The sequence below is a fragment of the Zonotrichia albicollis genome, chromosome 11 (genome assembly GCF_047830755.1).
Source record: "Zonotrichia albicollis isolate bZonAlb1 chromosome 11, bZonAlb1.hap1, whole genome shotgun sequence".
NCBI lineage: Eukaryota > Metazoa > Chordata > Aves > Passeriformes > Passerellidae > Zonotrichia > Zonotrichia albicollis.
Genome location: NC_133829.1, coordinates 705,279 through 719,371, shown reverse-complemented (window position 1 = coordinate 719,371; position 14,093 = coordinate 705,279). Strand labels below are relative to the sequence as shown.

The 14,093-nt window shown below is 59.3% G+C and overlaps 1 protein-coding gene across 1 annotated transcript in view; it reads left to right on the top strand.

Annotated features, from left to right (window-relative positions):
- Positions 1 to 14,093, top strand: part of ADAMTS7 (ADAM metallopeptidase with thrombospondin type 1 motif 7) — a 34,143-nt gene that overhangs the window by 4,172 nt on the left and 15,878 nt on the right. The window contains exons 4-16 of the mRNA XM_074549043.1: positions 606 to 808; positions 1,437 to 1,520; positions 2,101 to 2,225; positions 3,222 to 3,371; positions 3,982 to 4,125; positions 7,839 to 7,983; positions 8,174 to 8,266; positions 8,866 to 9,011; positions 10,514 to 10,683; positions 10,845 to 10,978; positions 11,452 to 11,572; positions 11,852 to 12,096; positions 13,510 to 13,651. Coding sequence (XP_074405144.1) covers positions 606 to 808; positions 1,437 to 1,520; positions 2,101 to 2,225; positions 3,222 to 3,371; positions 3,982 to 4,125; positions 7,839 to 7,983; positions 8,174 to 8,266; positions 8,866 to 9,011; positions 10,514 to 10,683; positions 10,845 to 10,978; positions 11,452 to 11,572; positions 11,852 to 12,096; positions 13,510 to 13,651 — 1,902 coding nt within the window. The remainder of the gene's footprint in view (positions 1 to 605; positions 809 to 1,436; positions 1,521 to 2,100; positions 2,226 to 3,221; positions 3,372 to 3,981; positions 4,126 to 7,838; positions 7,984 to 8,173; positions 8,267 to 8,865; positions 9,012 to 10,513; positions 10,684 to 10,844; positions 10,979 to 11,451; positions 11,573 to 11,851; positions 12,097 to 13,509; positions 13,652 to 14,093) is intronic.

Sequence of the window (14,093 nt, the reverse complement as noted above, 5' to 3'; positions counted from 1 at the left end):
GATGAGGTTTGTAAAGCCTTCACCCAGCTCGGGCTGACCCTGACCTTGCTCTTGGAGCTGTGTCACAGGAAAAGTCCCCGCTGCACAATTCCCAGGGGCCGGTGTGCGTGAGGAGCCGAGCTCTGCCCGCCCCCGCACTCCCAGCCAGCATTCCCCTTGTTCCCCTTGGGAAGGAGCAGAGCCACTCTCCTCTCCTCTCCCTTTTCTCAGGTTGTTTCTCAAGCATCTCTGCAGTGTTTTCTGTAAATTCCTGTCTCATTATAAACCCTGACTCCGCTTTGGGAGGCTCCCTGTTCCTTGTGGAATATTGCAAATCTTGTTCTGGTCAAAGAAATTCCTTCAAATTCAAATGCTCTGTTTTTTGGTTTTATTTGTTTATTTATTTATTATTTTATTTATTTTGTGTCCTGCTCACGTGCAGCAGGCTGAGCTCAGAGCCCTTTGGAACAGAGCATAGCAAAATGCACAGGAGTTATTGAGTTATGGCTCTAAGTGTGGAGCCTTCTCCACATCAAAAGTGACTCCTTTGAATTAAAAAAGAAGATATTAAAGTTGCAGGCACTTGATCAAGGAAAAAAAAATATTTTTCCCCTTCAATCGCTCAGAGTCTCAGGAGAGCCTGGAGCGGTCTGAGAGGCGCAGGGAGCGGTGGGAGCAGAAGCAGCACAGGAGGAGGAGGAGGAGGATCAAGCAGCGCTCCATCAGCAGGGAGAAGTGGGTGGAGACGCTGGTGGTGGCAGACACCAAGATGGTGGAGTTCCACGGCAGTGCCAACATCGAGAAGTACGTGCTGACCGTCATGAACATGGTGAGTGCTGGGCCTGGGGGGCACCCAGAGCCCATCCAGGTCTCCCTGATATGGACAGGGCCATGGGACCATGGGCATGGGGGATGTGGTGTCCAAGGGAGGTGCTGGACAGCACGGCTGAGGAAGGACAGCCAGGCTGTGGTGCTCTCTGCTGGGCTGGTGCCATGACACAAGCAGAGAAGGAGGTGGCTCAGTCTGTCCCTCTGCTGCTGCCCGGGTGGCACCTCTTGGCACTCCAGAGGAAAGCTTTGGTTGATGCCAGGAAAGGGTGGGATGGGGCAGAGGAGCTCAGATAACATCCCTGGGTTTCTGGGGGTGGTGAAGAACCCAGAAAGCACCAAATCCTTTGGGATGTTAAACACTTCCAATAGGAGTGAGAGCAGAGGGGTCCCCCGGGCGTTTCTGGCTGGGTTCCAGTGCCTGCTCAGATCCATGGAGTGTAAATGGATTTCATGGCAGCTCCAGCCCCGTGTCTGCTCTTGCCTCCCATGTGGGGAATTCCTGAGATAGGAATTCCTGTCAGCAGCCTCAGCAGCTTCCCCTGCAGGAGCTGCCGAGCTGGAGGTGGCAGGGCCAGCGTGCTGGCTGCTCTGTGTCCCCTGCCATGTCCCCTGGTGTCCCTCTGCAGGTGGCAGGGCTGTTCCACCACGCCAGCATCGGGAACCCCATCAACATCGCCATAGTGCGGCTGATCCTGCTGGAGCACGAGGAGGTGAGCCCCAAACTGGCCCGGGCTGGGCTGGAGACCCCCAGGGTTTGCCTCCCTCCTGGGCTGTCCCCCTGGCCCGGCCCAGTGTGCGTGTGGGAGAAATCCAGGTGCCCACCTTTGCCTCCTCCTCACGGCTGGTGGGCCAGGGATGGGGTGGGGTGGGCAGAGGAGCTGCAGAGCCTGGTTTGGGCTGGTTTGTGGTGTCACACACAGTGTCACTGTGCTGCCAGAGGGCTCTGGGGCGCTGGTGGTCGTGTCCAAGCTGCCCTGGTGGTTCTGGGGGGTCTGAGGCCACTCAGGGTCTCCAGAGCCACGTCCTTCTCTGTCAGCCAGCACTTGGGGTTTTCCTGCTGTGGTTCTTAACCCCTGTTACTGGATGATTTAATGTTTTGGTTGAATCACAGATGAAAAGAAAGCAGGAAAAGGGCTGTCTTCCCACCCAGCCTACAAGCTATAAACATGGAGCAATTCCATCTGGATGGCAGTCACTCCCAATCCCCCTCTGATGTGCCTGGGCTTGGACCCCTCCCCTCCCCATCCCAAAACCCAAACAGCTCCAGCAGATCTCCCTTTTTGTTGGCAGGAGGACCTGAAGATCTCCCACCACGCAGACAACACCTTGAAAAGCTTCTGCAAGTGGCAGAAGAGCATCAACGTGAAGGGAGACTCGCACCCCCTGCACCACGACGTGGCCGTGCTGCTCACCAGGTGTGGGGCCCACACAGGGCTGGGGCAGCCAAAAACCCACCTGGCTGCAGGTGGGACAGCCAGGGAACATCTCCTGGCAGCTCTCAGAGTCTCACTCTCCCTGCCTGGACACCTGCATGTAATGTGAAATCTGGGGGCATTTCCCAGTGGCTGGAGCTGCTGTGGAAGGTGGCCCTGCCCATGGCAGGGGTTGGATTTAGATGATCTTTAGGATCCCTTCCAACCCAAAGCGTTCCATGAGTCTGCGATTCCATGGACTGGTCAGGATCTCAGGTTTACACCTGGACACAGCTCCCAGCTGAGGTTTCCAAACCAGGTTTTCACCGTGGCCCCGTTGCCAAGCCCCAGAGGGGCTGGATCCAGGAGCTGTACATGGCATTAACTCTCCTTTTTCCCTCAGAGGCTGGGCTTGGCAGAGGAGCCCCTGGGAAGCCCCTGGCCTCCCACGGAGCTGGCAGGAGTTCCTGCCTCTGGCCAAGTTTGTGTACCTTGCAGTCAGAGCCTGCTTTGAGGCTTTCAGGCTGCCTGAGCTGGCTGCTGTGGTGCTTTGGGTGATGATTCACAACCCACAGCAGCTCTGTCTTCCCTGGGAGGTTGCTTTGTAGCAGAAATGAGGCACTTCAGGCCTTGTACTTCAGTGGGGCTGTTCTTCCTGGGTGGCTGGAGCTGCCCTGGAAAACCACGGCACCTCTGGGATGTGCTTCCCCAAAGCATTGTTTGATTATCCCCAGCATCAGCTTTATTTATACAAGGGAATAAATGCAGCCAGGCTGGCCAGCAGCTCCCATTAATCAGGCTTAATGGTGAGCTGGGGATACTGGGAGAGGAAAGGGGGAAGGAAAGGTCACAAATGTTTCCCCTGTGGAAGGAAGCTGGATGTCCTGCTCTCACTCCTGTTTGGCCGCTGTCCGTGTGCCGCGTCCTGCCGCCTTCCAACGCCCTCTCTGCTTTCTGTCTGTCTGTCTGTCTGTCTGTGTGTGTGTCCCCTCGGCCAAGGAAGGACATCTGTGCTGCCATGAACAGGCCCTGTGAGACCCTGGGGCTGTCCCACGTGGCCGGGATGTGCCAGCCCCACCGGAGCTGCAACATCAACGAGGACACGGGGCTGCCGCTGGCCTTCACCGTGGCCCACGAGCTGGGACACAGGTACCACCCTCCTCCTCCTCCTCCTCCTGTTCTCTGCGTGCACCTGGGGCTGGAGAGGGCACGGGGGAAGGGGGGAGAGGCTTCCCAGGTGTGGGTGCAAACACTCCCTTGCTCCCTGAGGGTTTCATTCCAGAGATAAGTTTTGGGTTGTCCCACGTTTAATGAGAACACACAATCCAAGGCAACCTGGAGAAATTGCACCTGTGTATTGTCCTGGGGTGGTGTGGGAAGGTTCTGGAGCAGGGGTTGCCCATTGAGAGGTTTTAAAGTAGGATCTGTCTGTAATATCAGCGACAGAATTTTGCTTGTCCCGGTTTCAGTTAAATTTGACAAGATCACTTGAACATTGCAGTTTCAGTTAGACATAGCCATCTAACTGAAGACATAGACATTCCCAATAGACATCTGCACGTGGGAAAGCACCCACCAGCGAGATGTTGTTGAATATCCCTGGGTTTTCAGTGGGGAAGCTGCAGTGAGAGCAGGGACAGAGCTCAGGGCTGTCAGTGCACATGCCCAGGGCAGTCCCTGCTGCGGGGCCGGGAGCGGCGGCGGCGGTGGCTGTGGTGCTCGTGCCTCACCTCCCCTCCGTGGGCTGTGTCTTACACAGTTTTGGGATTCAGCATGATGGAAGCAGCAATGACTGTGAGCCAGTTGGGAAAAGACCTTTCATCATGTCTCCACAGCTCCTGTATGACACGTCCCCCCTCACCTGGTCCCGCTGCAGCCGCGAGTACATCACACGCTTCCTCGAGTGAGTGCTTCCTCCTCTTCCTCCTCACTCATGGGGCCGGGGGTCGGGGCCCAGGCATGGGGGTGCTCTTATCCCTGAGATATCTCTCTAAGAGAGCTGGGGGTCTTTGCCCAGAGCAGCTGTGGCTGCCCCATCCCTGGGAGTGTGCAAGGCCTGGGGTAGTGGGAGGTGTTCCTGCCCATGGCAGCGGTGGGTGAGATGGGCTTTGAGGTCCCTTCCCACCAAACCATTCCACGATTCCATGGATCCTCCCTGGGTTGCCTCACTCTGTGCTGTGAAGGGGGCTCAGGGGCTGTGGCTGCACATATAAACCCAGATAAACCAGCTGCACAGATAAACCCTGTTTTCCCTCAGTGCTCCCTGCAGCTTCTGCAGAGTCTCTCCGATTCCCTCTGCCTGTCATGGGCAAACCAGATCCAGCCAAATTCTTCCCTGCCTTTGTTTATTTTTAGCACCCGTGGCTGATTTTCCAGCCTGTTGTTAGGAAGTTCTGAGGAGCCCAGCCCGGAGTTTGGTTTGTCAGCCAGTGGTTTGCACTGGGGAACATTTCCCCCGTGCTGCAGGAGGGTTTGAGGAGCAGCGAGGGCAGAGCTGGGCCAGGGAGGCTGCTGGGGCCAGGCTCCGCTCCCAGATCCCAGCCTGGGCCGTGTGGGTTGGCCCCGTGCAGGGGAATTAGTGCTGATTGATGGCTTTCAGAGGAATGGAGCTCTCCCGCTTCCGCAGCGCTCTTGGCCCTCTGCTTGTAGCCTTCACTTGGGCAGGAAGAATTTCCTGCCTGTGCTGACCCCGGGCTGCTGCTGATGGGGAGGCAGAGCAGCTGGAGGCTCCTCTGCTGGGGTTTGGTGTCTCTGCTCCCCCAAAGCAGCAGCTCTTCCTTGGGCTGTGACACCCGGGCACAGACAGTGTTGTAACGGGATGCTGGCAGGAGGGCGGCAGGGAGGCAGCCAGGAAACCCGACCCTGCTGACCTGGGGTTGCTGGGTGTGCTGGAACAGACCTCATGTTCGGGAAAACCACGCTCTTGCATGGTGATTATTATTATTTTACACAAGATCATTGTTATTTCACAAGCATTGCTGAATGTTGGAGCGTCTGATTCTGGCAGCAGCAGGGCCCCAGCACTGCAGTCAGTGCTGCTGCAGCTGGGGCTTCACTCAGGGTCTGCCTGGGCATCAGGGGGCACTTGGAGAGGTGCTGTCCCTGCTGTGGCAGCTGTCCCCAAGGAGGGTGTCCCCTCTCTCAGGCCACTGTAGGGTGCTGGCACAGCGTGGCTGTGATGCTCAGTGCTGGAGGGACCCTTCAGTCTTTGCTCTAATCAGACAACCAGATTTTCAGCCTCTTTCCACAGTGCTGGAGCTCTTCTTCCATCATCCTCCTCTTGCCAGGGCCTGCTGCCCTTGCCCTGCCCTTGCCAACCTGTGCCAGCCCCTGCAGCCCCATGGCTCTGCTGCAGATTCTTCCCAAGCTCCAAGCTTTGCCTTTGTTTTCGTTGAATTCTGTCCTGGCTTCTTTGGACCCTTCCTCCAGTTCTCTGGGAGCTTTTGGAATTTTAATCCTGCTCTCAAATGTATCTGCAGATCCTGTCAGGCTGCTCACAGATGGGGATTTAATCATTGCTCCATCCACTCCATCCTCCAGCTCGTTAAGGAGAGGGCTGGAACAGGCAGAGCAGTGCAGGCCCCTGCATCTTTCCCTGTGGACTGGGATTTACTGCACACCCCTGGAAGCCAGAGGGAAACTCAGGCCAATTTTTCCCTGCTTGGAGATGTGTTTTGGCCAGTTGAACAGAAAAGGAGAATGACTGTAAAATATTTAACAAAGCAATAGATTCTGGAAAAGCTGGAAAGCTGAGGCAGATCCCAGTGACCCCAGACTGGACAGAGACCCCTCTGTGAGCTGAGGCAGGGCAGGGGGGCCTGGGGAACCCAAACAGGCACAGGGTGAGGAGTCCAGAGCAGCACAAGTGTCACACCTGGGGCTCACCCAGGATGGAGTGCTTGAGCCTGGACTTTTTCCAGTAAGGACACCTTTTGTGTTTGGAGAAAACACTCCAAGTGTACAGAATGGGATGGGCTTTAAGGCTCCTTCTAATCCAAACCACACCAGGGTTTTGGGATTCTGTGGAAATACGTGGGGAGATTCCCTGCAGCGTGTGCCTGGCACAGGCTGCCCAATCCATGCCCCATCCATCCCAGCTCAGCCCCACATCACCCACAGGGATGGGATCCTGCCCCTACTGGGCAGGCAGCAGCAGGATGCCCCTGCTCTTGGGAGCTTGGAAATGGAAATTTTTGAGTCCCTGGGCTGCTGATAACAACCCCTTTCCATAGGGAAATAGAGGTGTATTTCAGAGAGGACATGCAGGGGAGTCAAGGGGCTGTCTCCAGCCCAGGGAGCTGTTTGCAGGTGTCCCGTGTGGAACTCGGTGGTGGGATGGGAAAGGGAGGAGGGTGCTGGTTCTGCTGGGCATCACCCGTGGCACTGCCAGCGCCCCAGAGCAGCAGCTCCCCTGCTCCCAGCCCTGTTCCCGTGCTGCTGCTTTGGCTCAAAAAGGAATCTCACTGCACGTGAATTCCCAACAACCCCGAGTAATCCGATCCCACCGCAGCCTTGCCAGAGCCCCGGCCTTGCTGGAAACGAGTTTGTTGAAATAACACTGCGGGCTGAGCGGGACAATCCCGGTGTGTTTGGGAGGTGTCAGCAGCAGCTGGAGCAGGGCAGGCACCTCTGCCCCAGAGCTGTCCTGTCCAGCCTGGTCTGAGCAGGGCAGGGGCACGTCCAGCTGCTTATCATCTTCTGTATTCATCTCTTTTATTAATCTCCTTTTTTCCTGTTAGCAGCATCTGCAGGGACACTTCTGGAGCTTGTGGCTCCACTGGGACATTAATGGCTGTTGCCCCTTCTGTCTTTGTCCCTTCACCTTCCCCATGTCCTGCCATGCTGGGGGGATATGGGGGTGTCACTCCAGGGGGCCCCCACCCCAATGAGGTACCCAGAGGTGCCCACCCACACCGGGGCAGCCCCAGGGACTGCAGAGCCGGGGCTGTGTCAGTGGGAAATGCTGGTTGCTCATCCAGGGCATTGAGCAGTGCCCATCCCCTGCCAACAGTATGGGACAGTGGGTGACACTGCTGTGGGACACTGGGTGACACTGCTGGGGGACACGGGGCGACCCTGCTGTGGGACACGGGGTGACGGTGCTGTGGGACAGTGGGTGACACTGCTGTGGGACACGGGGTGACGGTGCTGTGGGACAGTGGGTGACCCTGCTGTGGGACATGGGGTGACGCTGCTGTGGGACACGGGGTGACGGTGCTGTGGGACAGTGGGTGACACTGCTGTGGGACACTGGGTGACACTGCTGTGGGACACGGGGTGACGCTGCTGTGGGACAGTGGGTGACACTGCTGTGGGACACGGAGTGACACTGCTGTGGGACATGGGGTGACGGTGCTGTGGGACACTGCTGTGGGACACGGGGTGACATTGCTGTGGGACACGGGGTGACCCTGCTGTGGGACACTGGGTGACGGTGCTATGGGACACGGGGTGACCCTGCTGTGGGACACGGGGTGACGCTGCTGTGGGACACGGGGTGACACTGCTGTGGGACACGGGGTGACCCTGCTGTGGGACACGGGGTGACCCTGCTGTGGGACACTGGGTGACGCTGCTGTGGGACATGGGGTGACACTGCTGTGCCCTCTCTTGCAGCCGGGGCTGGGGGCTGTGCCTGGATGACCCCCCGGCCCGGGAGCTGCTGGACTTCCCCCTGGTGCCCCCGGGTGTCCTGTACGACGTGGGCCACCAGTGCCGCCTGCAGTACGGCCCCTACTCCACCTTCTGCGACGACATGGACGTAAGGGGGACATGGGGGGCTCTGGGGGGCTTGGCTGGGGCTGTGCCCACCCTGCCACAGGGATGGATGTGATCTGTGCCCCAGGGATGGACCTGTGCCCAAGGGAGGGATGGATCTGTGTCTGAGGGAGGGCTCTGTGCCCAAGGGAGGGCTCTGTGCCAGGCAGGAACCTGTCCCTCTCTCCCCACAGAGTGTCTGCAGCACGCTGTGGTGCACGGTGGGGAACACATGCCATTCCAAGCTGGATGCAGCTGTGGATGGCACAGCCTGCGGGGACAGCAAGGTAACGGTGGGGATATCCTTCTATGGCCTTGGGGAGCCCTGCTCCTGCACACACAGGGCTCTGCAGGGTCACTGCAGGCTGGGCTCATCCTGCACACACAGGGCTCTGCAGGGTCACTGCAGGATGGGCTCATCCCATGCCCCTGCTCTGCCCAAACACCCTCTGCCCCAGCAGGGACTGCCCTCAGGGAAGGTGACTCACTTGGGGTCACCTGAATCACCTGGGAAGGTGAAACACACAGTTAATGACCGTGGCGGGAGAGCACAAGGCTGGTTCTGCTGCCATGGTGGATGCTCCTCTCTGGGATCTCTCCCACTGCTGGGGAGCCCCTCTGGGCTGACACTGGGGAGCCCCACTGGGCTGTGGATCCCCTTGCTGAGGGGTCTCCATGGAGCTTTGGGTCTGTTTTCTCTCTCAAACCCTCACACAGCCCAACACCTCTGGGTTTCCCACAGCTTGAGGAGCTGCAGGCTCTGGCAGAGCCCAGCTGACCCCAGGCACCCCCCTGCAAGCAAAGCAGGGATTTCCAGGGCCCAGTCTGTGTGCTGAGCCCCAGTTCTGCCCACCCCTGACCCCGTGCTCCCCTCCTTTCCCCACAGTGGTGCTTCAATGGCGAGTGTGTTCCCGTGGGCTTCCGGCCCGAGCCCATCGACGGCGGCTGGAGCTCCTGGAGCGCCTGGGCCTCCTGCTCGCGCAGCTGTGGGGCAGGAGTGCAGAGCGCTGAGAGGCACTGCAGCCACCCCACGTAAGCCAGCCCCCAGCCTGCACTGCCCACGCCCGGGACAGCAGCCAGGGTCACAGAGTGCCAGGGTGGTTTGCCTGGGAGGGACTGGTTCCATCCCCTGCCCCAGAGTGCTGGGGTGGTTTGGGTGGGAGGGACTGGTTCCATCCCCTGCCCCAGAGTGCTGGGGTGTTTGGGTGGGAGGGATTGGTTCCATCCCCTGCCCCGGAGTGCCAGGGTGGTTTGGGTGGGAGGGATTGGTTCCATCCCCTGCCCCAGAGTGCTGCACTGTGACCCAAACAAAGGGCAGAGGCTCCACGCTCAGAGATGTAAAACATATCCACAGTGTCCTTCAGTGACAGAACAGCAACCCAGGCATTCTTGGAGCCTGATTCAGAGTTGTTTTGAAAAATCCTGCTGCAGTTTATCACCCTGCTGCATTCCATCAGCCAGTGCTGGCTGGAAGTGTCCAGGCACTGCTGGAGGAGCTGCCATCTCCATCCTGGCATTTCTGCTGACCCATCTGCTCCCCACATGTCCCCTTGGTCACCAAACCCCTGCTGCACAGATTCAGCCAAAACCCCCAGCTTGCCCTGGTGTCAGAGCAGCCTGGGATGGGGAGGAAAGGGGCTTTTAGTGATGTTCCAGAGGAGTTGCTTTTCCATGGCATGGGGAGCTCTGGCAGCCCCAGCAGTGAGCTCCTGTCCCTCCCAGCCATGTTCTGCCCATCCTCTTCCTCGGCTGAGTTTGGTATGTGCTGCTGGGCTCTTGAGGGAAGTGCTCTGTCGTCTCGGCCCTGGGTCAGGACCTGATTTGTGTTTGACATAAACGCTGTGGCAGAGGTGCTGTGGTGGTTTGTGGAGTGTTCAAACACAGCTGTGGACAGGCAGGAGAGCAAACACTGGGAATTTCCCGGGCAGTTGTTTGCTTTGGCCACTGGAGGTAAATCTACAGCTTTGCCCTTGGGATGAGGTGAGAAAATGTGTGCTGGGCATCCCCCCCTCCCACAGCCATTCCTCAGGGCAGAGCATGTAAACACAGCCCTAAAATAATCATTAGCTTCATTCTCTTCAGCACAGTGTGCCCAGGGGAAGGAATTCTCATGGGGGCACTGGGACATGGGATGTGGACAGTGGTGTGACTAAGGACAAGGCAGCAGGGTGGGAGATGGTGGCTGTGCTGTGAGGCTGTGCTGGCATCTGAGGAAAGCACTGCTGTGCTTCTCGAGTCTCTCTTGCTTTAAAAAGCCCACTGTCAGCTTTGCCATTCCCTGGGGCAGCAGAGGAGCAGAGCCAGGAGGATTCCCTGGGTGGGATGGAGAGCAGCTCCTCCAGAACAGCTGCAGGATGGGCACCAGGCTGGAGGGGCTTGGAGCCACCTGGTCTGTGGAAGGTGGATGGAACACCCATGGCAGGGGGTGGGACAGAGATGGGCTCTGAGGTCCCTCCTGACCCAAACCATGCTCAGCTCAGTGACTCTGAGGCCTGTGCCCTGCCAGCCCTGGTGACTGTGTTTGCCTCCCCCAGGCCCAAGTACGGGGGCCGGTACTGCCTGGGCGAGCGCAAGCGGTTCCGGATCTGCAACGTGCGGCGCTGCCCCCCGGACCGGCCCTCCTTCCGCCAGGTGCAGTGCAGCCAGTTCAACCCCATGCTCTACAAGGGCAAGCTCTACAAGTGGACACCAGTGCCCAACAACAGTGAGTGCAGGGCACAGGCCTCAAACCTGGAGCTGCCCTTTGTCTCCCTGCCTTGCCCTGCAGCTGTGCTGTGTTTTGTATTTTACGCTGCCCTGGGCTTGCAGGGCAGGTTGTGCTTTTGGCTCTGCAATGCTGGGGCTGAGTGTGTGCCTGTTCCCCAGTGAACCCCTGCGAGCTGCACTGCCGGCCCGAGCACGAGTACTTTTCGGAGAAGCTGCGGGACGCCGTGGTGGATGGCACGCCCTGCTACGACAGCGACGCCAGCCGCGACGTCTGCATCAACGGCATCTGCAAGGTGGGCTGGCACCTGGGGGCACCTGGGCCTGGAGGGCACCCGTGGGGCAGCACCCAGCCTTGGGCACTCAGCATCCCCTCCCTCTGGTGCTGAGCTGGCTCCTTTTGCCATTCCCCCTTGGAGAGCGTTCCTGGTTCCTGTGGGGTGAGTGCTACGGGCTGTGTCAGCCTCTGTGCTGGCCTCAAGGAGCCCGAGCACCACCCAGGCCAGGATGGGTGCAACCTGGAGCAACCTTGGAGCACCCTGGTCTCAGGGAGGGTGTCCCTGCCCATGGCAGGGGGCTGGAAACTGCATTGTCTTTAAGGTCCCTTCCACCCCAAGGCCTGCCAGGGTGCTTGAATCCAAGGTCCCTTCCAGCCCAAGGCATGCCAGGGTGCTGTGAATCCCCTGGGGACAATGCAGGCGGTGCTGGGACGGCCTGGGAAGTGCTGGTGTGGGGCTGGTGTGTGTGGGGCTGACAGGCTGCCTTGCAGAACGTGGGCTGTGACTATGAGATTGACTCTCACGCCGTGGAGGATCGCTGCGGGGTGTGCCACGGGGACGGCTCCACCTGCCACACCGTGCACAAGACCTTCGAGGACAGCGAGGGGCTGGGTAAGGGCACCCACTGCTGTCCCCAGAGCACCCCGTGCTGCTCCAGCACAGCTGGGCTGCTGCTGCTCCTTTGGAGGGGGAGGTTAATTCCAGCTTGTTGATATTTCTGGGGATAAGGCAGCAGGGAACTCAGGTGGGGCTTGGTGCCCACTGGTGCCTTACAGAGGTGCAAGGATTGGCACAGTGTTGGCACCCGGGGGACACAGCACTCACCCAAGGACAAAAATCGTCTCAGACACCTCTGACTCCCCCAAGGCCAACGCTTGTTTCCATTCCCAGGCTACGTGGACATTGGGATTATCCCCGTGGGAGCCCGGGAGATCCGGATTGAGGAGGTGGCAGAAGCCGGGAATTTCCTGGCGCTGCGGAGCGAGGACCCCGAGAAGTATTTCCTGAATGGAGGCTGGACCATCCAGTGGAACGGGGACTACAGGGTGGCAGGGACCACCTTCACCTACAAGAGGACAGGCAACTGGGAGAACCTCACCTCTCCGGGGCCCACCGTGGAGCCCGTGTGGATCCAGGTAGGATGGATCCAGGTAGGATGGATCCAGGTAGGATGGATCCTGCCGTGGTCCCTCCCAGCCCTCCCTGCATGCAGGGGATGGGCTCTGCCCTCCTCAGGGTGTGTTTCTCTGAGAGCCAGCAGTGGGACAGCCAAGCACACGCTGCCAGCCTGGGGATGTTTCCAGCCCACACCACTTGGAGCTGAGCCTCGTCCCCTTTGCAGCATTCTGCAGAATATTTGCGCAGGAGAGGGAGTGTGAGGAGAAGGAGCTGTTTCCTGAAGCCTTTCCCATATCTTATCACCAGCAGGGAAAGAGCCCCCGGTGCTTCTGGCTGAGCTGGACAGGAGGGAGGGAGGGAGGGAGCTGCCAGCTCACTCAGAGCTGTGGGAGTCACTGTCCTTGTGACTGTGAGGCCAAGCCTTCCTCTGCAGAAACCAGTGGGAATGATCCCACACGTGATGGCACAGCTGGCACCAGGCTGGCATCCCTCGTGGTGCAGGGGTGGTGGTGGCCACGGAGCTGCATCCCACGGACCCCCAGGATCCCCCTGCCCTGGCAGCCGTGGCTCAGCCCCACGCACTCCCCAGAACATCCCCTCCTTTGCACGGGCTCACCCAGAGCAGCCTCAATCTCCTCCTGCCTTTCCTTCAGCAGCAGCTCGGGTGGGGTGTGAGCAGCATCCTGGGCCTGCTGCTGCCAAGGGCTGCTGTTAATGGGAGTGCTGGCGTGCTCAGCACCCACAAATCACTTTCTGGGATTCATAGCCTAATTAAAACCCGTGGACAACAACGTTTCGATGTTCATGGAGAGGTTTTGGAAAGGCGCCCTGGCTCTCCCGCCGAAGCTCCAAGAACAACAAAGCTTTGGCAATAATGGGAGTGCTTAGGCTAAGAAAAACAGGGATGAACTCCCGGCCCTTGCGAGGCGGGCGCTTCCAGCAGGGCTTGTGTCAGCCACGGGAGCAGCAGGAGCCCCTCTGCAGTGGGAGGCAGCTTGGGCAATTCCCCCCGTGGGCAGGGACACCTTCCACACACCCGGTTACTCCAAATCCCACCCAGCTCTGTTGGGGTGCTGGGCACAAGGTCACATCCTCCTGGTCCAGCTGGGCAGCTCCTTCACTCTGAGGTGCCCCTGGGGCAGTGCCACCCGCCACTGCCCTGCCCAACCACCTCCTGCCTGTCCCCTGTGTCCCCCAGCTGCTGTTCACCCTCTCTCTGTCCCCTGTGTCCCCAGCTGCTGTTCACCCTCCCTCTGTCCCCTGTCCCCCCAGCTCTGTTCACCCTCTCTCTGTCCCCTGTGTCCCCCAGCTGCTGTTCACCCTCTCTCTGTCCCCTGTGTCCCCTGTGTCCCCCAGCTGCTGTTCACCCTCTCTCTGTCCCCTGTCCCCCCAGCTGCTGTTCACCCTCTCTCTGTCCCCTGTGTCCCCAGCTGCTGTTCCAGGAGACCAACCCCGGGGTGAGGTACCAGTACACCATCCAGCGCCCGGCTGACAGCGAGAACGAGATCGAGCAGCCCGAGTTCCTGTGGCGCTTTGGCTCCTGGACCACCTGCACGGCCACCTGTGGGACAGGTGAGCACAGCCCCCAAGAACCCCTGCTCTGAGCAGCGGAGGGTCCCTGGGGAGCCTTTGGGATTCCTGGTGCTTGGCTTTCACAGGTGCTAGGGGGAGAAGCAAGGCACATCTGCTGAGGTCGTGCCCGCGGTGCTCAGCAGGAACCCCAGGGCTTTATCAGTGCTCGGTGTCCTGTTACCCTGCACGGGATGGAGACAAAAGAGCTTTAGAGAAGTCAGGGAGTGTGGAAGGGCTGGTCTCCTGCCTGGCTGGGCCTCTCCAGGGGGAGGATATCCAGGGTTTTACAGAGAGCTCTGGGGTCCCACAGTGTCTGTGTGTGGATGTTTGCTTCCCCCCTCCTGCCCCTCTGGCTGGAGCATCCTGGGTCCCCAGGGCAGCTTTTGGGGCAGTTTTTGGGGCAGAGGGACATTTCTGGAGCACTGCCAGGGGAGGCTGGAGC